This window comes from Taudactylus pleione, unplaced genomic scaffold, assembly GCF_031769625.1.
Source record: "Taudactylus pleione unplaced genomic scaffold, aTauple2 ptg000129l, whole genome shotgun sequence".
Lineage (NCBI taxonomy): Eukaryota > Metazoa > Chordata > Amphibia > Anura > Myobatrachidae > Taudactylus > Taudactylus pleione.
Genome location: NW_028284531.1, coordinates 5730105 through 5751322, shown reverse-complemented (window position 1 = coordinate 5751322; position 21218 = coordinate 5730105). Strand labels below are relative to the sequence as shown.

General features: G+C 49.3%; 1 protein-coding gene across 5 annotated transcripts in view; it reads left to right on the top strand.

Moving 5' to 3' along the window:
* CEP152 (centrosomal protein 152) overlaps window positions 1-21218 on the top strand; it is a 131686-nt gene that overhangs the window by 15512 nt on the left and 94956 nt on the right. For all 5 annotated transcript variants that reach the window (XM_088472797.1, XM_088472798.1, XM_088472794.1 and 2 more), the window contains exons 11-14: window positions 18023-18114; window positions 18293-18447; window positions 20657-20867; window positions 20948-21070. In XM_088472797.1, coding sequence (XP_088328923.1) covers window positions 18023-18114; window positions 18293-18447; window positions 20657-20867; window positions 20948-21070 — 581 coding nt within the window. The remainder of the gene's footprint in view (window positions 1-18022; window positions 18115-18292; window positions 18448-20656; window positions 20868-20947; window positions 21071-21218) is intronic.

Genomic DNA, 21218 nt, shown 5'->3' with positions numbered 1-21218 from the left:
AGTCGGTGGAGCTCAAGTGGCTGACGTTTAAGACCATTTTTCTCCTGGCAATTGCTTCGGCCAGGAGGGTTTCAGAATTGGGGGCGCTTTCCTGTCGCCCTCCTTTTCTGATTTTTCACCAGGACAGGGCAGTGCTCCGCACGCGTCCTGAGTTTTTGCCCAAAGTGGTTTCAAAGTTCCACATTAATCAGGAACTTGTTGTGCCAGCTTTTCAGTCACCTGATCTTTCTGCTGGTGAGGCTTCCTTGGATGTGGTCCGGGCACTTAGAATCTATGTGGACCGGACTGCTTCGGTTAGGAAGTCGGATTCTTTGTTTGTTCTCTTCGGTTTTCACAAGAGGGGTTGGCCTGCCAACAAGCAAACGTTAGCCCGTTGGCTTCGTTCAGTTATTTGTGAGGCTTATGCGCAGGAGGGTTTACCTGTGCCAGCCTCTGTTAAGGCTCATTCCACTCGTTCTGTGGGTCCCTCTTGGGCTGCTAGACGTGGCGCCTCCGCTGTTCAGCTGTGTAAGGCGGCTACTTGGTCTTCAATTCAGACGTTTTTGAGGTTTTATGCGTTTGACACCTTCGCCTCTCAGGATGCATCCTTTGGGCGCCGGGTACTCCTTTCAGCACAGGAGCGTCCCCGCCCTTAGTTGAACTGCTTTGGGACATCCCCAAGGTCAACCCTGTGGACCCTGAAGTAGAAAACAAGAGATATGGTAAGAACTTACCTTTGTTATCTCTGTTTCTACGAAGTCCATAGGGTCCACAGGGCGCCCGCCCTGACGCACCTGGCTTCAAATGGGCTGTGTGGCTGGTCACCGGTTTTCCGTCTCCCATTTCTGTGAGTATGGTTTCTTGTGTGTTCCAGTCTTCCTTCTCTCTGTTTAGTCTCCTCCTCCGGCCTTAGCTGCTTACCAACTGAGGTGCCTGTGGCCGGGGCGGGGTATAGAGGAGGACGGACCCAAGTGCATCCTGGGAGCAGCAAAGCTTTAACTGCGTGGTGCCCGTGGATCCAGATCCAGCTATACCCCAAGGTCAACCCTGTGGACCCTATGGACTTCGTAGAAACAGAGATAACAAAGGTAAGTTCTTACCATATCTCTTGTTATCAGATTCCATCTGGGACACTAGATGCCCTCCCTGCGCTGCTGTGTCTTCCTTTCTCTGTCGGAGTGTTTGGCTGTTTGCCATTTGAATGTTTCCTCTTCTGGTTGGTCCTTTACGTTAAGGTAGTTTTATTATTGATTCTCAGCTATCCTCTCTGACTCTACTTGGGCTTAGTTAACCTTAAACTGGGTCGGAGACTGTTTCAAATCTATTCATATCTATTCATATTTAAAGTGCCAGACTTTACACACCACTGACTATACCCCAGCATAGCTCCAGTGTCTCTCTTGGAATTGGAGAAATTGATTTTATTGGCAAGTACAAAAATCCTGTTTTTTCTGTCATTTAATGGGGGACACTGGGACTGTGGGTATATATTTTGTTCAAAGTGGAGGACAGCAAATTGAAAACACTGACTTGGTCAAATAGGAGATTAGCTCCATACTTTCAGAGATCGTTTGATGTCGTCACAGGCCATCTGGGCACTCTGGTCTGGGAGTAGTCACTTCAAATACTCATGTGAGAGGTAGCATAGGCTGCGACTACATCTTTAACTCCCTTGCCAAAAGGTCTTCCTGGAGGCAAGACGAACTAGCTGGTTCTGTTAGTTACCATTCTCTCTGTAGTTTCCTCTGGATTGGCCTTTCTAGTCTGAGAACAGAGAAAAGGTTGAAATTTTATTTAAATATTTTCAAAGTTCAGTAACCATATGGAACTTTTTACACCTCAATTTGAAGTTGAAAGACCTAAATTTCGACTGTCAGTTCAAGATATAGTCCCTGAAATCGGTCATGTATAACTGAGAGCAGAATGAGGACCTGTTTCAGACCCGCTCGCTAAGATGCGTTAGCTTGTAGCTGACAATGGTTTGCATTGTGCGTGCGCATCGCGCGAACAACTGCGAGAGATCGGGAAGCATTCGCTCGCTGTGCATAGACTGCCCAGCAGAGTGAGTGACAGGAGCAGCTGTTTGTGGGTGGTGACAAGGGCTTGCTATTAAAAATGGGGGAGTGTAGGTGCGAACGCAGGCGTCTCAACGCTGTTTCAGAGGCGTGCATAATTAACTAAAGTGCTCGCGGTAGGGTATGGTCCGCCACAAGCGCTGCAATCAAATCCGATGGTTGCATACACTTCCTGAATATGACGTGCGTAAGTGGACGTCTTTAGACAGGCTGGTGGGCGTCTGCATACACAGCTCGATCGCACGCAAAGACATTGTGGGCCTGCTAATGCCTTGCCGTGCGATCGCCTGCATTTCTAAGCGAACGCATCTAGCGAGCGGGTCTGAATGAGCTCCTGAGTTCCTATTGTCAATGGACACCAGGAATGCACATTTAAAGGTTATAATGTTGTAATGTCTTAAGTGCCTCCTCAAATTTTTCAATACCCGAGTTTGGGTGGACTGTTTTGAGTTGGAAACATTGAGAACCTTAATAGTGTGGAACTGATTGAATTCACAGTATCCATCAACATCAAGGATGCTTACTTGCATGCATGTTCCAGTTTCAAGCTCTGCATGTTGGTCTCGTGACAGCTGTTCACGAAGATTGACTATTGGGGCCACTCTTCAAAGTTCCAAGGTTGTGATGATTATCCCTTACCTGGCCGATCAATTCATCAAGGCAGAATCTAAGTCTCTGCTTCACTGCATTTTCAAGAGATGTTACAAATACTGGTGTCCCCTGGTTATATTTTCAATTACTAGAAATCCAGTCTAGTCCTAACCTGGAGACTTGTTTTGCTGTCTTTCTGTTTGACATTCAGCAGCAGTGAGTGTTTCTACCAGTGGGCAACATAGTGGTGTCACACTCTGGCCACCCAGCTGCAGTGGAACAGCACATCCCAGCATGCCCTGCCACAGGTTTAGTATGCCCTAGGGACAAAACGATGGCAGTGCATTCTGGGATGTGTAGTTCCACTGCAGCTGGATGGCCCGAGTTTGACACTACTGTGTTACATATCGCTGACTCATAATAACAGTTTTTCTACTCCAGGGTCCTTAGGGATCCAAAGGGATACCTTGGGATATAGGCATGGGCTTGTTCATGGGCAACACACCGTTAAAGCTGTCATCCCAGGATGCATCCCCCTCCTATACTTCGCTCACAGGCCAAGGCACCTCAGTTTCAGTAGGTGCCCGGCCGGAGCTGGGTTACTGCACAGGGGGGGCTGTGTTTCACAGCCCCTGAAGATCTTCAAGAGCAGTAGCATGGACAGTCCAGCGGACGTCAAAGCTGCCGCTCCGACACCCCCGCCCGCGCCGACCAACGGTAGCGATCCGGGGAATTCAGCAGATTCTTGGGGGTTCAAGCTAGCGGAGCCCCCGGGGGCCTTGGACTGTGACCGGACCTACGGGGGGCATCATAAGGTAAGGAGCAGGCGTCTGCGGTAGGCGCCCGCTGATACACAGTCTGGTGTCCCCAGGGCTGGGGGCTCCCTGGGGACTTCAGTATAGTGGAGCCAGGCACTGAGCCTGCGCTCAAGCTAGACCACCAGGGATGCGGGGCTGGAGTGTTGCGAAACACGCTCCAGCATCTCGGGGGGTTAATTACCTGCAAGGGGAGGACACCTTCCCTGCAGCGCACAGGAGGCCTCTCCCCCGCTGCTCTCAGCGCCTTTCGACTGCGGTCTGGCGGGCTGTGGCAGCGATCCTCCTCCTGGGTCCGTCTTCTCCGGCGCCCATTTTAGATGAGCGTTACACGCTGGTGTCAGAGTGCGGAGCCCGGGTCCCCCTTACATGCCTCTCCTCCAAGTAAGGTCAGTGTATGTAGCGCTATTCCTACCAGACTATTGGTCTGTGTAGTTGATGATAGCGCCATCTCTGCAGGGTGTTTGACTTTATGCTAGCGCTGTCTGCCTGTTATTCTACTGTCAGCCATTTTACTATCCCTATATCTCCTTTTCTCTCAGCCCTCACGGTGCCAGTGCTGTCAGGGTGGGAATTTGCCTCACAGTTTGAAGTATTTCTTACTGTGCGGTGGGTCACATACCAATATGTCTAGTCAGATGCCCCTCTCCTGTTTTCCTGCTCCAAGTGTAAAGCAGGTGTGGGCGAGGGGGTGTGTGTTTCAGGATGGCAGGAACCTCCCTGGGCTTGTTTTGCACAATCCCTAAGTATCCTGGTGGATTGACTGTCTGCCCCCCCTGCGTTCCTTCAGTTGGGGTTCACGCAGCAGGCGGTAGTCCCGTACCCCATATTAGGGGTCCCAGGACAGACGGTGGTAGCGCAATGTCCCCCTCAAAAGACTCTTTCCCGACTACACAGTATGGGGAGGACGACGTCATCCGATGAGGGCGAATTTGCAGATGTGTCTGACACTGACACGCCACAATCGGAGGTGGTGGTGAAGTCCATGATATATATTCCAGGTCTTATACGGGCAGTCTGTATGGCTATGGTAATTACAGATGACGGCCTGCCGGCAACTGTGCCTACATATGCGTATTTTAAGGAGGTTAAGGGGACTGCTGCTGTTTTTTCCCCTATTTGGTCAGCTAGTGGATCATTTTAGAGGTGGTGCGAAGGGCAACCGCAAAGGCGTCTGGCCTATGCATACCCTTTGCGGAAAATTATTTCACTTAATGGGAGTCGCCTCCTCAAGTGGATTCTCATGTGACGCGCTTAGCGAGGTGCGCAACATTACCTATGCCGTCCATGTCCTCTATGACTGATGCAATGGACCGTAAGGCGGAAGAGTGCCTTAAATCTATCTACTCCCTCACTGGAGGGGCCTCCAGACCTGCTATGGCAGTCTGCTGGGTGGCTCGGGCCATGGAAAGATGGACACACTCTTTGGAAGCTTCCTTCGGATATTGCCAGTAAACAGGCTGTGTTAGTGGGCAATTTCCGAGATTCCGCTGCGTACATTAATGAAGCAGCTTTGGATGTGAGTCTACTGACTTTTAGGATTTCGGCAGCGGCAGTGTCAGCTCGCCGATCCTTGTGGTTACGTTCTTGGAGGGCGGATGCTGAATCCAAGAAGGGCTTGGAATGCTTATCTTATAATGGTCAGGTCCTGTTTGGCCCTGATCTGGGCAAGATCGTAGACACACTGCTGGCAACAAGATCTGCATGTTTACTTTCAGCACTGGTTCCATCTAGGTCTAGGACTCCGTCCGTTCGGCCCTCTCGCCCACAGAGTAAGCCTAAGGTGCTGTCCTTTCTGAGGCCGTCAGGATCCAATAAGAGGCTTGGAGCACCAGACGTTCAGCCGCTAAGCAGGACGACAAACTCTCAGCCTGACGGGACGGGCCTCCCCTTGGGGGACCCCAAGGTGGGAGGCTGACTTCTGTAATTCACCCAGTGCTAGTACCAGACTACCACAGACACTTGGGTAAGGGAAGTGGTCTCTCGGGTATGTCCTCTCATTCCGCAGCAGGCCTCCTCATCATTCTTCACTGCTGGCCTTCCTTCAGATCCAGAGAAGGCTCGGGCAATTCAGCAAGTGGTGCACTCTATGCTCCACATGGGGGTCATAGTGCCGGTCCCGTTACCCCTAAGGGGAACGGGTTATTACGCAAACCTCTTTCTGGTTCAAAAACCAATCTGTTCCTACCGCCCTATTCTTAAGTCCCTGAACAAGTTTCTAAGGGTCCATCGGTTCCGGAGAGAGACTCTGCATTCCATTATATTATCTATGGAACCTGGGGATTTTATGTGTCTCAGGCATCCTGAATATCCAATCTGCATATCCCTATTGCCAGGGCTCATTAACGTTTCACCAGATTTGCTGTACTAGACCACCATTGCCAGTTTCAAGCTCTGCCGTTTGGCCTCTCTACGGCACCGTGGGTGTTTACCAAGGTAATGGTGGTCATGGTGGCCCACCTGCAGCTACAGGGGGTTCGCCTACTACCCTACCTGAACGACCTTCTACTGTCAGCAGGGTCTCCAGAAGTACTTTGCAGCCATCTGCAACTGACATTTTCAGTGTTGCAGACCCACGGCTGGCTGATAAATTGGAAGAAGACCTCCCTAACTCCATCCCAGAGGATGACCCGTCTGGGTGCACTGTTGAACTCTCAACAGCAGAGGATCTTCTTGACAGTAGAGAAGATCGCCGAGTGTCCATTCACTCAGGGATCCAATTACTGGGGTCCATGGTGTCGATGTTTGACAGGGTGTATGCCCAGTTTAATTCCAGACCTCTGCAAAGCTTGATTCTCTCCAGGTGGGATGGATTACTTCATCGGATAAAGACATAGACGATGGTGCTTTCTTCGGAGGTGCTTTCTTCAGTGGTTACAGACGTCTCATCTCTACAGGGGACGCCCGTTTTTGGGATCCCGGACTGGGTCCTCCTCATGACGGATGTCTGTCTTCGGGACTGGAGCGCTGGGACAGGTCCACACGTCTTTCAGGGACGGTGGAAGTCAGTGGAGTCTGCCTTCCTGATCAATATATTGGAACTTCGGACGGTGTTCAGAGCGATGCCATAATCAAAACTCATTCTGCACGGAAAGCCCGTGCAAATTCAGTCAGACAACGCCACCACGGTGGCTTTCATCAACAGTCAAGGAGGAACTCGAAGTCAGGCGGCCCTACTTTTGGAGTCTCTCCATTGACAAGAGAGATCTCGTATTCTCATTTGGGCAGAAGGCAGTGTTCATCCCAGGAAGTCCTCAACTGGGAAGCGGACTTCCTCAACCGGCACAATGTGCATCCAGGGGAATTGTCCCTTCACCAGGAGGTATTTCAGATTCTAGTGGACAAGTGGCCAGAAATAGACTGCATGGCCTCCAGACACAACCGCAAGCTGCTAGTGTATGGGTCCAGAACAAGAGACGCAGAGGCTCTCCTGGTAGACGCTCTTTCGGTACGGTGGACCTTCCAGTTTGCGTACCTGTTTTCTCCATTCTCTCTTCTTCCTCGAGTGCTTCGAAAGTTCAGGCAAGAAGGGGGTATGTTCCTGCTGGTGGCTCCAGCATGGCCAAGACGACAATGGTACTCAGATCTTCGGAGTCTCTCCATTGACACTTCGTTGCTGTTGTCACAACGTCCGGACCTGTTGTCTCAGGGTCCTTGCCTTTACCCGGACCTGGGTTGTCTACGTGGCTCTTGAGACATCCCTCCTAAGGGCTAAGGGGTTCTCCAGCTCTGTGGTGAACACCATGCTCAGAGCTCAGAAACCCGCTTCTGACGGGATTTACCACGGGGTGTGGCATACCTATTTTGAATGGTGCCACCCCAGGGGGTACGATCCCCAGGTATTTCGGATATCCAGGGCTCTGGCTTTCCTACAGGCGGGCTTAGAAAGGGTCTCTGCCTCGCCTCCTTGAAGGTGCCTGTTTCCGCACTGTCAGTGTGGTTTCATTGTGGGATTGCTCCACTTCCAGATATTCGCACCTTTATGCAGGATGTCCTTCGCATTCAGCCTCCCTTTGTCCCTCCAGTGGGATTTGGCTATGGTCCTTAGGGCTCTCCAAGGACCTCCATTTGAACCCCTGGGCTCAGTAGACTTCAAATGGCTTACAGCGAATACTGTATTGCTTCAGCTAGAAGGGTGTCAGATTTGGGGGCTGTCTCTTGTCGCCCTTCCTTTTTCTGATTTTTCACAGGAACAGGACGGTTCTTAGAACTCGCCTTGGTTTCCTTCCTAGGGTGCTATCTAGTTTCCACATTAATGAGGAAATTATAATACCGGCCTTTAACTCGCCAGACCTTTCAGCAGGTGGGGCCTCATTGGATGTGGTACATGCTCTCTATATTTACGTGGGCAGTACCAGTTCCCTTCGTAAGTCGGACTCCTTGTTTTGTCCTCTACGGTTTCCTTAAGAAGGGAGGTCCTGCCAATAAGCAGACGTTGGCGAGGTGGATTCGCATGGCGATCTCTGATCCTTACACTTATGAGGACATTCTAGTACCGCCCTCAGTTGCTGCTCATTCTACTCGGTCTGTGGGTCCTTCGTGTCAGGCATTACGCATTGCACACTTTTGCTTCTCAGGATGCTTCCTTCGGGCAGTGGGTTCTCCTCTCTGCACAGGAGCGTCCCCTCCCTTGAAGGATACTGCTTTTGGACATCCCCAAGGTATCCCTGTGGATTCCTAAGGACCCTGAAGTAGAAAACAAGAGATATGGTAAGAACTTACCTTTTGTTATCTCTGTTTCTACGTAGTCCTTAGGGTCCACAGGGCGCCCGCCCTGACGCCCTGCGCTTCTGTAGGGTGTTATTCTGGTCACCAGTTTCTGTCTCCTTTTCTGTAAGAATGTGATTCCTGTGTGTTCCAGACTTTCTTCTTTTTTCTCCACCTCCGGCCTATGGCTTGCTACTAAAACTGAGGTGCCTCGGCCTGGGGGCGGGGTATAGGAGGGGCCCGGTGCATCCTGGGATGACAGCTTTAACTGTGTGGTGCCCATGGACAAGCCCATGCCTATACCCCAAGGTATCCTTGTGGACCCTAAGGACTTCGTAGAAACAGAGATAACAAAGGTAAGTTCTTACCATATCTCTTGTTTTTTGTATCAAGGTTCTAGGGCAAATGGTTTTGATATTGGAAGTCATACAGTTTGCATTGTTGTATTTGAGGGTGTTCCAGATGAAACTCCCCTCGAAATCAGACAAATTGTATTGTCTTTCACCAGACAACACATCAGTTTTGTCCAAGAATGTGTTGCTTGTTCCTCTGAAGGGCGAGGGATGATGACCTCAACAAGGAATTAGACAATTGTGACCATGGTTGCCAGTCTTCATTGCCGGTTTCCAGATCTGTGGTCTAACTGAAGCCAAGCTACAGATCTATGTCATAGAATTGAAAGCTCTTCTAAATGCTTTAGTTCAGGGACATCATCTTATGTGGGGAAAAAGCCATAAAGATTCAACCAGACAACACCATCGTGCTAGTGTAAATCTGCTATCGGGGAGGTACAAAGAGCTCCCTCACAATGAAGGAACCAGCAAAATCACGCACTAGGTCAAACAAATGTTTGAGAATATTGGCTGTGTTAATGCCAGGGGTGGAAAACTGGATGGCCTGTTAGCTTAGCACAGGGCTCGACAAATCCCGGGCGCCATATCGCCATGGCGACTAAGATTTTAGTCCTGGCGACCGGGATTTCCAAGCCGCTGCTGCCGCCGAGAAGCTCCATTTGTCGGGCACCCGCTGAAATTTTACCAGCGGGCACCCGACTCCCCGCAGCTGCAGCCGGCGTCGGGCTTCCCCACGGGCACTGTGGGAGAGACGTCATGACTTCTCTCTCATAGTAACGAGGAGCGGTGGCAGCCGGAGCTCCCTCCTGAGCCCCAGCGTCCGGCTCCCCCCACGAGCACTATCCGAGAGACGTCATGACGTTTCTCCCATAGTTCTGAAGAGCGGCAGACTGCAGCGGACGCAGGATCCTGGCCTAAGGTAAGTATTCTGGGGTTTTTTTGTGTGCGTGTGCGGCACACTTAGAGGGGGCTTAGTACTGGGGGCACTATTAGACTGGGCTTAGTACTTGGGTACTATTGCAGGGGGCTTACTACTGGGGGCACTAATACTGGGGGTACTATTAGAGGGGGCTTACTACTGGGGGCACTATTACAAGGGGCTTACTACTGGGGGCACTATTTCAAGGGCTTACTACTGGGGGGCACTAATACAGGGGGCTTACTACAGGGGGCACAATTGCAGGGGGCATCATTTCAAGGGGCACTATTACAGGGGGCATACTACTTTGGGCATTAGAGGGGGCTTACTACTGGAAGCACTATTACAAGTGGCTTACTGCTGGGGGCACTAATACAGGGGGCTTATTACTGGGGGCATTATTTCAAGGGGCTTACTACTGGGAGCACTATTACAAGTGGCTTACTGCTGGGGGCACTAATACAGGGGGCTTATTACTGGGGGCATTATTTCAAGGGGCTTACTACTGGGGGCACTATTACATGGGGCTTATTACTGGGGGGCATTATTAGAGAGGGCTTACTACTGGGAGCACTATTACAAGGGGCTTATTGCTGGGAGCACTATTTCAAGGGCTTACTACTGGAGGGCACTAATACAGGGGGCTTACTAAAGGGGGCACTATTGCAGGGGGCCTACTACTGGTGGCATTATTTCAAGGGGCTTACTACTGGGGGCACTATTACAGGGGGCTTAACTGGGGGGCATTATTAGAGGGGGCTTACTACTGAGGGCACTATTACAGGGAGCTTACTACTGGGGACACTATTACAGGGAGCTTACTACTGGGGACACTATTACAGGGAGCTTACTACTGGGGGCACTATTACAAGGGCTTACTACTGGGGGCACTATTACAGGGGGCTTACTACTGGGGACACTATTACAGGGAGCTTACTACTGGGGACACTATTACAGGGAGCTTACTACTGGGGGCACTATTACAAGGGCTTACTACTGGGGGCACTATTACAGGGGGCTTACTACTAGGTTGAGGGGCACTGAAAGGGCATGTGTGGTGGTCTATACAAGCTTTCATAATTTTGGTAATGGACGATGGTCTTGCTCCTAAACTTTGAAGATGGCTCCTATGTTTTACAAATATTTGTCGAGCCCTGGCTTAGCATGCACGTCCTTCATCTTGTGGCATGATCCAAACTGTGAAGAAAATAGATCAGCCATATGTCGTAATAATGTCATTCTATTTGAACTGCAAATTTGTGTAATTCTACTCCAGGGCAAGAGACCCACAAGTGTTCCTCGTCAACACTTTGACAGTCCTGTAGAATGTTAAACTATATGTTCCCTCAAGTTAGAAAGATCAGGGATCCCGAGGTACTGTGGGTTCACCCGACTGGCCAACATGGTCGTAGTACTCATTCTCAAGATGTTGGTGTGTCCATACTGGTGTATTCCCCTAAAACAAGTGCTGCCAAATGTGGGTTTTTTTTTTTACGATTAGGGATTAATAAATCCAGCTTTAATGCTGTGTCAGTTGAAACCAAAGGGTTCTCCAAAAAACTGGTTTTGGGACCAAGCTCAGAGTTTGCCTGTTTTCAACAACAAATTATTATAGAGCTTGAAGGACTTTCAAGTTAATCCATTAGCTTTTGTTTATGCAGGATGATTTGGATAAAATATGTAAAATTGCATTCCTTTTAAATGTTAATTTTTTTGCATATTTATTTGTTTTTCTCCTGGAGGAATGTGACACAAAGGATCAGTGCAGTATAGCTATACCCCAGCACCCATAACCAAACCAAGCCACTCCAATGTCTACCTCTCCATATCAAAGGCGTATAACAAAGAGGTTATGTTAATTTCATAACAGAATTTACACTAGCCATTAACTTCAAAACATGGACAACAGAACAAGTACCTACCACCCCCAAAGCCCCCCCCACACTATTTGAACAAACCCTCAGGCATATTATATAATGTCCACTGTAGTATTTCTCCTTCATCCACTAGGGGACACTGGAGCTTCATGACAGTGGGTATAGACGGTGGGTTGAGTTGAGCCTGGCACTTTAAAAATCTACAAGTGTGACTGGCTCCTCCCCCTCTATGCCCCATCAACCCCAGTTTTTAGAATGTGCCCGAGTAGAGCCGGTGCACAGGGGCTGTCTCCAGCCCTTATATTAATTTTTATATAGATGTAAAAGAATCAAAGGAGTCATCAGCAAGAGGACAGGCAGACTGTTAGCTGTGACAGTCTGCCTGCATCGTGGGAGCCGCCAGAGAGGGGACCACACGGCTACTGCAGCCTGTGTCCGGTCACCCTATGGAGGGGAGGCTGCTTTAGGCAGTTAGGAGTCATCAGACTCAGCGGGGCCCGCCACAGCTACCACTGGCTTGTGTCCGGGTCCCCGCTCTCCCCTCACTGCCCAGCGCTCTGGCCGCAGCAGCCCGGTGAGTAGCACACCTCTCCTGACTAGCAGGAGAGGTGAAAATAATCTGCTGGGTCTGAAGACAGCGCGCGGCTGTCAGTGCCACGCTGGTGTTGTGATAGAACACCGGCGCTGGCTGTTAGGTAGGCGCGCTCACAGCAGTCCTGCCTCTGCGTGCCGGTGCTTGTGTAAAAGGCACCGGCACAGTTATCACTGGCGGCGGTCGTGCCGCTGGCTCCCGCTGTCAGTGCGGGGACACGGGGAGAGTGAGAACGTCCCCACTGAATAAGTGTATGCCGCGCGCATACAAAGCGGCGGCCATTAGGAGGAGGAGCATATGGGTCCCTCCTCCTCTTCCTCCTTCACTGCCTGGGCTAGTTTGGCGCGCTCTGAACGGGAGTGGCGCCTCAGAGAGACTGAAGGCACTGAGCGGAGGGGGAGAGGAGAAAACTGAGAGCAGTGGAAGCAGCTTCTACAGGGGGTCTGTAAATACAGAAGGTGGTTTTAACTACTTTCTGGTCCTATTGACTGCTCCTCCCTTATATGCCTGTCTGCCCCTGTTACTGAGTTGCATTATTCTTGAAATTCTGCTCCTCCCTTATTGCTCTGTCTGCTCCCATACTTGAGTAGCATTATTATTGTAATTCTGCTTCTCCCTATACTTCTTCTGCATTCCTGAATTGTATGTGGTGCTTGTCTGTGAGTACATGATGACATCCAGGACAGAAAAAACTGCATCACAAAAGCTGTTTGCCTGCACTAAGTGCAGGAAGAAATTTACCCATGCTCGCTCCGAAGGGTCTTCCCTGTGCGAGACGTGTGAAGCAGACAGTGCTAACACGCAGTCTGTCACTCCCTCCTTCATAAATAGTTTGGCCGGGGTCATGGCGGACCTTTCTTCTGAATTAGCCGCTTCCCGTAGGGAACGGGAGTCTGCCAGAGATCTACCTGGCACATCTCACCCTTCTTTTCTAGCAGAACCAGCGTGGGCTCAGAATTTAGTCCGCTCGGTGAATAGCCTTGCTCAAGCGATGGGTTCTGCGTCTAAAGCTCCTGAAGCTACGGTAAGTCGCTCATCTAAAAAGAGGGCTCTTCCGGCGGTTCTCCAGTCGGATGAGGATTCGGCAGCGAATCACTCGTCTCAGGAGGAAGGGGAGATGCTGGACGAATCAGACGTAGAGACTTACTCACAAGAACCTGAGGCATTGCAAGGTATTGACGCACTCATTCTAGCGGTAAGGGAAGTTCTTAAGATTTCTGGCCAGGAAGCTCCAGAATCGTTAGAAGACTCCTTATTTGCCAGGTCACAGAAGATGGCCGTCACATTCCCTGTTTCTCTCCAGTTGGACGAACAGATGACGGCAGCCTGGCAGAATCCGGACCGTAAATTCCAGATTCCTAAGCGTTTTTTCTCTCTTTACCCATTTCCTGCGGAAAATAGGAAGAGGTGGGAGACCCCGCCACCTGTGGATTCTTCGGTTTCTCGGTTGTCAAAGAAGACCACGTTACCTGTTCCAGGAGCTACTACATTGAAGGAAACCTCAGAGCGGAGATTAGAAACCACTTTGAAATCCATTTATACGGCCGCAGGTGCACTTCTCCGGCCGGCCTTGGTAGGATCTTGGGTCAACAAGGCTGTGGAAAAGTGGGCGGAACAATTGACTGAGGGTCTTAGATCCAGCACTCCGCGGGCAGATCTGATTACCTTGGCAGAACATATTCAGGAGTCTGCTGTATACTTAGGAGACGCCTCCAGAGATATCGGCCAGGTAGGCGCTAGGATTTCTGCTTCGGCGGTCTCTGCTCGCCGGGCACTTTGGCTTCGTGCCTGGCAAGCGGATGCGGAGTCAAAAAGAGCAGTGGAAGCTCTTCCTTTCACAGGCGATATTTTATTTGGTCCAGAGCTGGACAAATGGATCTCGCTGGCCACTGGAGGTAAGAGTACTTTTCTACCTTCATCAGCACCTCCTCCGTGTCGCTCGTTTAGGGGACCTTCCTTTCGTTCCTTTCGAGCATCGGCAAGATTTCAGGGACGATCGCGAGGTTCGTCTTCAGCGGGGCGAGGAGGCCGTGCTAGAGGACGTCAAGCAAATATTGGCCGCCGTCCAGATCCCAAGCCAGCAGACAAGCCTGTGGCATGACGGGCTCCCATCCCATCTCGGAAATCCGAAGGTGGGGGCTCGCCTCCAGCGTTTCTCGGAGGTTTGGAGACGGACTTCTCCAGACACTTGGGTTCGAAATCTGGTATCTCAAGGGTACAAGATCGAGTTCGCTTTCACTCCTCCTGGGCGTTATTTTACAACAGGTTTGCCCGTCGATCCCTTGAAGCAACTAATTTTGCGTCAAGCGATCGAGAAACTTTTGCTGGCCGAGGTCCTTGTGGCGGTTCCCACTGCACAAAGACAACAAGGGTTTTACTCAAACCTTTTTGTGGTTCCGAAACCAGATGGGTCAGTCAGACCCATTCTGAATCTGAAATCCTTGAACCAGTATCTTTCATTTCACAGGTTCAAGATGGAATCTCTCCATTCTGTCATTGCGGGACTAGAGGCAGAAGAGTTTCTGGTGTCGATAGATATCAAGGACGCCTATCTGCATGTCCCAATTTGGGTTCCTCACCAGGCTTTCCTCAGATTTGCCATCAGGGAAGCTAATTTCCAGTTTCAGGCCCTGCCATTCGGTCTCTCGTCAGCTCCCAGGGTATTCACCAAAGTGATGGCCGTCATGGTGTCTCACTTGCGCTCTCGGGGGGTGACGATAGTTCTGTACCTAGACGATTTACTCATCAAGGCTCCGACGGCAGAAGTCCTTTTACACCAAGTGTCCCTTACACATCAGATTCTCATTCAACATGGATGGATTGTGAACTTCCAGAAGTCTCAGTTGATGCCGTCCCAGAGACTTCAGTTCCTAGGAATGATTCTAGACACTGTTCTGCTTCGTATATTCTTGCCAAGGGACAAGGCCATAGCCATACAGGAGCTGGTTCGTCTAGTGCTCAGACCCAGGAAAGTATCTGTGCATCTTTGCATCCGTCTCCTGGGGAAAATGGTGGCTTCCTTCGAGGCCATCCAATTCGGCAGATTTCACTCCAGAATATTTCAACTGGATCTTCTGTCTCAGTGGTCCGGGTCCCACCTACAGATGCATCGGCTGGTGCGTCTGTCTCCCCGGACCCGCATATCCTTGCTCTGGTGGCTTCGGACGGAGCATCTGTTAGCGGGTCGGCGCTTCGGAATTTGGAATTGGACCTTGGTCACCACGGACGCCAGCCTCCGCGGATGGGGAGCGGTGGTTCTGGACAATCACTTCCAGGGGCTTTGGTCGCAGCAGGAGTCCCTCTTACCAATCAATGTTCTCGAACTGCGGGCAGTCTACAGAGCTTTGATACAGGCTGCTCCTCTGTTACGAGGACTTCCGGTTCGGATACAATCCGACAAGGCCACGCCAGTGGCATACATAAATCGCCAAGGGGGAACCCGCAGTCGGATGGCAATGAGAGAAGCCAGTCGCATCCTTCTGTGGGCAGAAAGACACGTAGAGGTCATTTCCGCAGTGTTTATTCCGGGGGTCGACAACTGGGAAGCGGACTACCTCAGTCGTCAGGATCGTCATCCCGGGGAGTGGTCCCTTCATCCCGAGGTCTTTCATCAACTGGTTTGCAGATGGGGGAAGCCACAGATAGACCTGATGGCATCTCGGATAAATCATCAACTACCCCTTTACTGCTCCAGGACCATGGATCCGGCAGCGGTGGGAGCGGATGCTTTACTGATCCCTTGGCCGTACAGCCTTGTGTACCTGTTCCCACCGTTTCCGCTCCTCCCTCGGATTCTCAAGCGGATCAAACGAGAGTCGTCCACCGTCATCCTAGTGGCTCCGGATTGGCCTCGTCGGGTTTGGTACTCCGATCTTTTATTCCTTCTGGCAGATGAACCTTGGCCTCTTCCGCTACGATCGGACCTTCTACAACAGGGTCCATGTGTGTACCCGGATTTACGGCGGCTTCGTTTAACGGCGTGGCTATTGAGACCGCCATCCTAAGAAGCCATGGAGTTCCTAGGTCGGTCATTCCTACCATGCTTAGGGCTAGAAAACCGGTAACATCAGCGCATTATCATCGCATTTGGAGGGCTTATATCTCCTGGTGTGAAGGTCGTGGATCCTCCACCTCCTCTTTTCATTTACCACGTCGTCTTCTTTTTCTTCAAAAAGGCCTCGATGCGGGGTTACGCTTGGGATCGCTTAAAGTGCAGATTTCTGCTCTTTCTATTTTTTTCCAGCGTCGTCTAGCTCTGATTCCGGAGGTTCAGACCTTTTTTCAAGGGGTACTTAGAATTCAGCCCCCCTTTGTGCCACCCACGGCTCCTTGGGACCTGAATCTTGTTTTATCTTTTCTTCAGTCATCCACCTTTGAGCCTTTGCAGGAGGTGGAATTGAAGTATTTGACTTGGAAGATGATCCTTTTATTGGCCCTGGCTTCGGCCAGACGTGTGTCTGAACTTGGAGCCTTGTCCTGCCGTTCCCCTTACTTGATTTTTCACGAAGATCGGGCGGAACTTCGTACCCGGCCTTCCTTTTTGCCCAAGGTGGTCTCGGGTTTTCATCTGAATCAGCCGATTGTAGTGCCAGCGTTGTCGGACTCTTCTGGGGATTCTCACTCCTTGGATGTGGTTCGGGCACTTCGCATTTATGTGTCCCGTACTGAGGGGCTACGTAAATCAGAGGCTCTATTCGTCCTTTATGATGCTAATCGGCGTGGCTGGCCTGCATCTAAGCAGACTTTGGCCAGGTGGATTCGTCTGACTATTCGTCAGGCATATGTTGCTTCTGCTCGACCACCACCGGTATCCATTTCTGCGCATTCTACGCGCTCTGTGGGTACTTCTTGGGCGGCACGTAGAGGTGTCTCGGCTTCACAGCTTTGTAGGGCAGCGACGTGGTCTTCGGTTCATACTTTTATACGTTTCTACAGATTTGACACTTTTGCGGCTTCTGCTTCAAATTTTGGTCGTAGTGTCTTGCAGGGCGTTCAGCACTCTCCCCCCCAGGAGGGTAGCTTTGGGACGTCCCCACTGTCATGAAGCTCCAGTGTCCCCTAGTGGATGAAGGAGAAAACAGGATTTTGGTACTTACCGTTAAATCCATTTCTCCGATTCCACAGGGGACACTGGCCGCCCACCCAGTGCTTCTTGCCTGTTCTCAGTTGCTTGTTCTGCTTCAGTTCTGTTGCAGTTTTGTCTGTTTTTATTGTGTGACTGTTTATCACTGCAGCCTGCTGTGTTTTTGCAGTGTGTCAGTATGTTGGATGTTTCTTTTCCTGTTCTCCTTCTCTGTTCTTCAGTCTGTTCTCCGTCTCCTCTCGGGCTCAGTTCTTTAAAACTGGGGTTGATGGGGCATAGAGGGGGAGGAGCCAGTCACACTTGTAGATTTTTAAAGTGCCAGGCTCAACTCAACCCACCGTCTATACCCACTGTCATGAAGCTCCAGTGTCCCCTGTGGAATCGGAGAAATGGATTTAACGGTAAGTACCAAAATCCTGTTATTTTGAATCTTTAACATCTGCAACTTTTATTTATAATTTTACCCCTGCTCTACCATGCTGATGCACACACTGTATGTGATGCATCAGGAGTTGAGGAGTTTCTGAACCTGGTCTGGAAACTCCTTAGAGTTCCAGCTTGCATTTGCAGCTGTGTGTATACTGAGAGGGGGTGGGTGCCTGCGCTCTATTAGCTCTACTAATTAAAACTGGTAAAGAGGAACCAGCCCACACCTGCATGGACCCCACGAAGCAAGGGGCCCCACCTAGAATTTAGCCAGCCCACCTGCCATGCCAGTCTGGCTTTGAACAGGATTTTAAAACTTGCAAGAAATCCTTTTTTTCTTTTAGTTGACACTGAGCCATTTCTACTCTAGTTATCCTGTTAAGGTTTACCAAAGCTATACTGTTAGTGTGTGCATGTGTGCATTTGCTTTTGTTTTTTAATGGTGAAGTGGTTTTCCTCTTGGTTTTGAGCTCTCTCTGACTCGGTCCTGTGATGTTAGAAAATTAAGAGCGTTCCCTGCAGGATGTGGATAATAGAAAAGGGAGGAGCACAAAACCTTTTTTAAATATTCATTATATTTTTATTTTTTTATTTTTTTTTAATAGACTCCATACAAGAAACCACAAAGTTACGGTTGCAGCTTCAACAACTCCAGTCTTCAAAAATGATAAGTGATGGCATGAACAATGCTTTGCAGGTCGGTGCACATTTTGTTTTAATATCTATAACATTTTAAATAAATCTATAAACAGCAAGTTCTTCTAAAGTTTGATTATCTGTTTGAGTAATTTTTAGAAATTATATGTATTTGGCAGTGAGTAAGGGAGACGTGCAATGCGAGTAATATGCTCTTTTATTTTGTTATTTTTATTTAGGAAGAAGTAAATGAACTAAAGCAGCAAATTACAATGTATGAATCTGCTGCCAGAATTGGAGTTTTCATCAATGGTGAAGAGCAAGAAGAACTGTCTGACTCGTATGTTGATTTGGGAATTAAGAAAGTAAATTGGCAAAAGTCTCGATTCCACAGGTATTATCTCTCAGGCCCATTAAATAAATATTCCCCATGTATAGGCCTTTCCTCTCCCAGAATGTTACCAAACTGATTACTCATCCACTAATGATTTCTCGACTCGACTGTTGCAACCTTCTCCTCACTGGCCTCCCACGTTGCCATCTTGCTCCCCTCCAATCTGTTCTCAATGCTGCAGCTAGACTTATCTTCCTCTCCCGCCGTTCCACTTCTGCTGCTCCCCTCTGCCAAAACCAGCACTGGCTCTCATTCCCCTACAGCAGTGGTTCTCAAACTCTGTAATCAGGACCCCACACAGTTCACGTTTTCCATGTCACCCAGCAGGTGCACAGGTGTATTCATTACTCACTGACACATTTTAAAAGATCCACAGGTGGAGCTAATTATTTCACTTGTGATGCTGTGAGGGACCTGGAAAACATGCACTGTTTGGGGTCCTGAGGACCGAGTTTGAGAACCTGTGACCTACGGAATCCTCTTCAAACTCCTCACCTTCACATACAAGGCCCTTTCTAACTCCACTGCTCCCTACATCTCCAACCTCATCTCCTTATGTACTCCCTCCCGCCCACTCCGGTCTGCCAATGACTGTTGCCTCTCCTCCACCCTGGTTACTGCATCTCATGCTCGTATCCAAGATTTTGCACATGCCGCCCCCCTTCACTGGAATGAGCTCCCTTGCTCGATCAGGCTCTCCCCGACCTTTCAGAGCTTCAAACGTGCACTGAAAACCCACCTGTTCATCAAAGCATACCCTTCCACCACGTAACCGTGTCACCAGGTCACTCTCCCTCCTGCCTCAGCCATCTCTAACTTGCCTACTTCCTGCCCTCAGGTCCCCATCTACACACTCCTCATGCCTCATGTCCTCTGTTTGTCTCCCTTAGATTGTATGCTCGTAGGAGCAGGGTCCTCCTCCCTACTGTCTCACGGCTCTCTTCTCAGGCACTTCAATGATGGCCTTCACCTTCCCAGCTGTATTGTGTATGGAGAATTGTGTTGCTATTTGTTTCTTGTGCTCTGTTTATAGTTTGGTTACTGTATTGTAAAGTAAGTCTCTGTACACCCTGTACTGTATGTACAGCGCTGCGGACCACTTGTGGCACCCTTTAAATAAAATGTAATAATAATAATATAGATGTGTCCACACTAACCTATTCTTAAATTGCGCCAATGATAATGTGACTAAGCCGCACAATGGGTCCTGCCATACAGTTTTGTACCAAATATGCTTCTTGGCTGCATCATTAATATGACAAAAGTAAAAATGCATGAGTACCCTGGACACTGGCATTGCATGTAATAGCATTATGCAACTTGGGCCGATACCTGGGGAAAAACAAGTGAGTCACACCATGCATACCGCCATGCAGTGTTGTGCTTAATCTGTAACTTTACTTCTAAGCGCCTAATATACTACAAGCAACTTTGGGTGCAGTTACACCGTGACACGGACTTTCATCATAATATCCTAATTTAGCACTACCTGTGGTGGAGCGTCTGTCGCGACATGCGTCTCGCAAATAGGATGGGTGAATAAGGACACATCTGTATAGGAAGATACCCTGTTACCAGGAGCTGTGTAGGGCTGAGTCACACTCATTTTTACTGCAAGAAAAAAATAGCATTTTATACAATTTCTGCAGGTCTGCAATAGTGCTCTGCTGCCCAACTATGGATGTATCGAGTCATTTATGCTATGAGCTTCATGTGACAGACGCAGCCTCTATTCTCAGGAATATTGGGCCTGATTCAGCAGCAATCTCAAATGCAACTACGTATGCAGATCGAGCGATTGTTAGTCATTGCGCATGTGTCTAAGCCGCCATGCGATCGCACTGTGATTACGCACGCACAGAGGAATCCATTGTAGTATTAGTCACAGACTGTGAGCATTTGGGGGTGGTGACGGGGCAGTGGTCAGAAAAAAGCAGGTGTGCCTGTCTGTTTGAACACCGTTGCTTGGGCGTGCATAAATTGGCCATTGTGATTGCATACGCAGCTTGAGAGCCCACTGTGTGCGAAGAGAGATGCAGTGTCTGCGGTTGGTCAGACCTGGTGCACATGCTACGTGAGTAGGTGATGTGTGTTGATAAAGATGTTACGCAGAAGAGCGACAAGCATTAGCATATTTTCGCAGCTGCGTTCCATTAAAAATTAGCGATCACTGCTGATACGGGCCCATTTGTTGTTGATACATTCACAGGACAATACATTCGAATGGTGTTAGAAAAGACCTGTCGTCAGATGAGATGATTATGGAGCTGAAAACAGAGCTTGAACGATGTTTAAGGAGTAACAAATCAAAACGGCAACAGGTTGTTCAGCTGCAATCCGATTTGAGAGCTTCTCAGTCAAAAGCTGAGGAACTAAATAAATTACTTGAAAGTGCAGAAAAAGAAGTTAAGAACTGCAAGGTAGGTTTATTTAGTGTGCTAGTAAATGAGCGATGGATAGAGACCTTCTTGGTATTCACTGCTCTGTTTTCTGTTGACAGGCCACAGCAGGGAGTTTTGAGAAAATATTAGATCCTTCATATCCTTACAGGCCCATGGCAGCTGGTGATAAGGAGATTGAAAGACTACAAGATGAAAAGCAGCAGTTGCAGCAAGAAGTTGAGGTAAAATCCATAAGTTTTCTAAAAGTAAATGGCATACATTAAATAAACCTTATATTTTTACTCCTAACACCTTTTTTCAAAATGAAGACAATAGAGGATTCCAAACACAGAACTATAATTATAGACACAAATGGGGAAAAATATAATG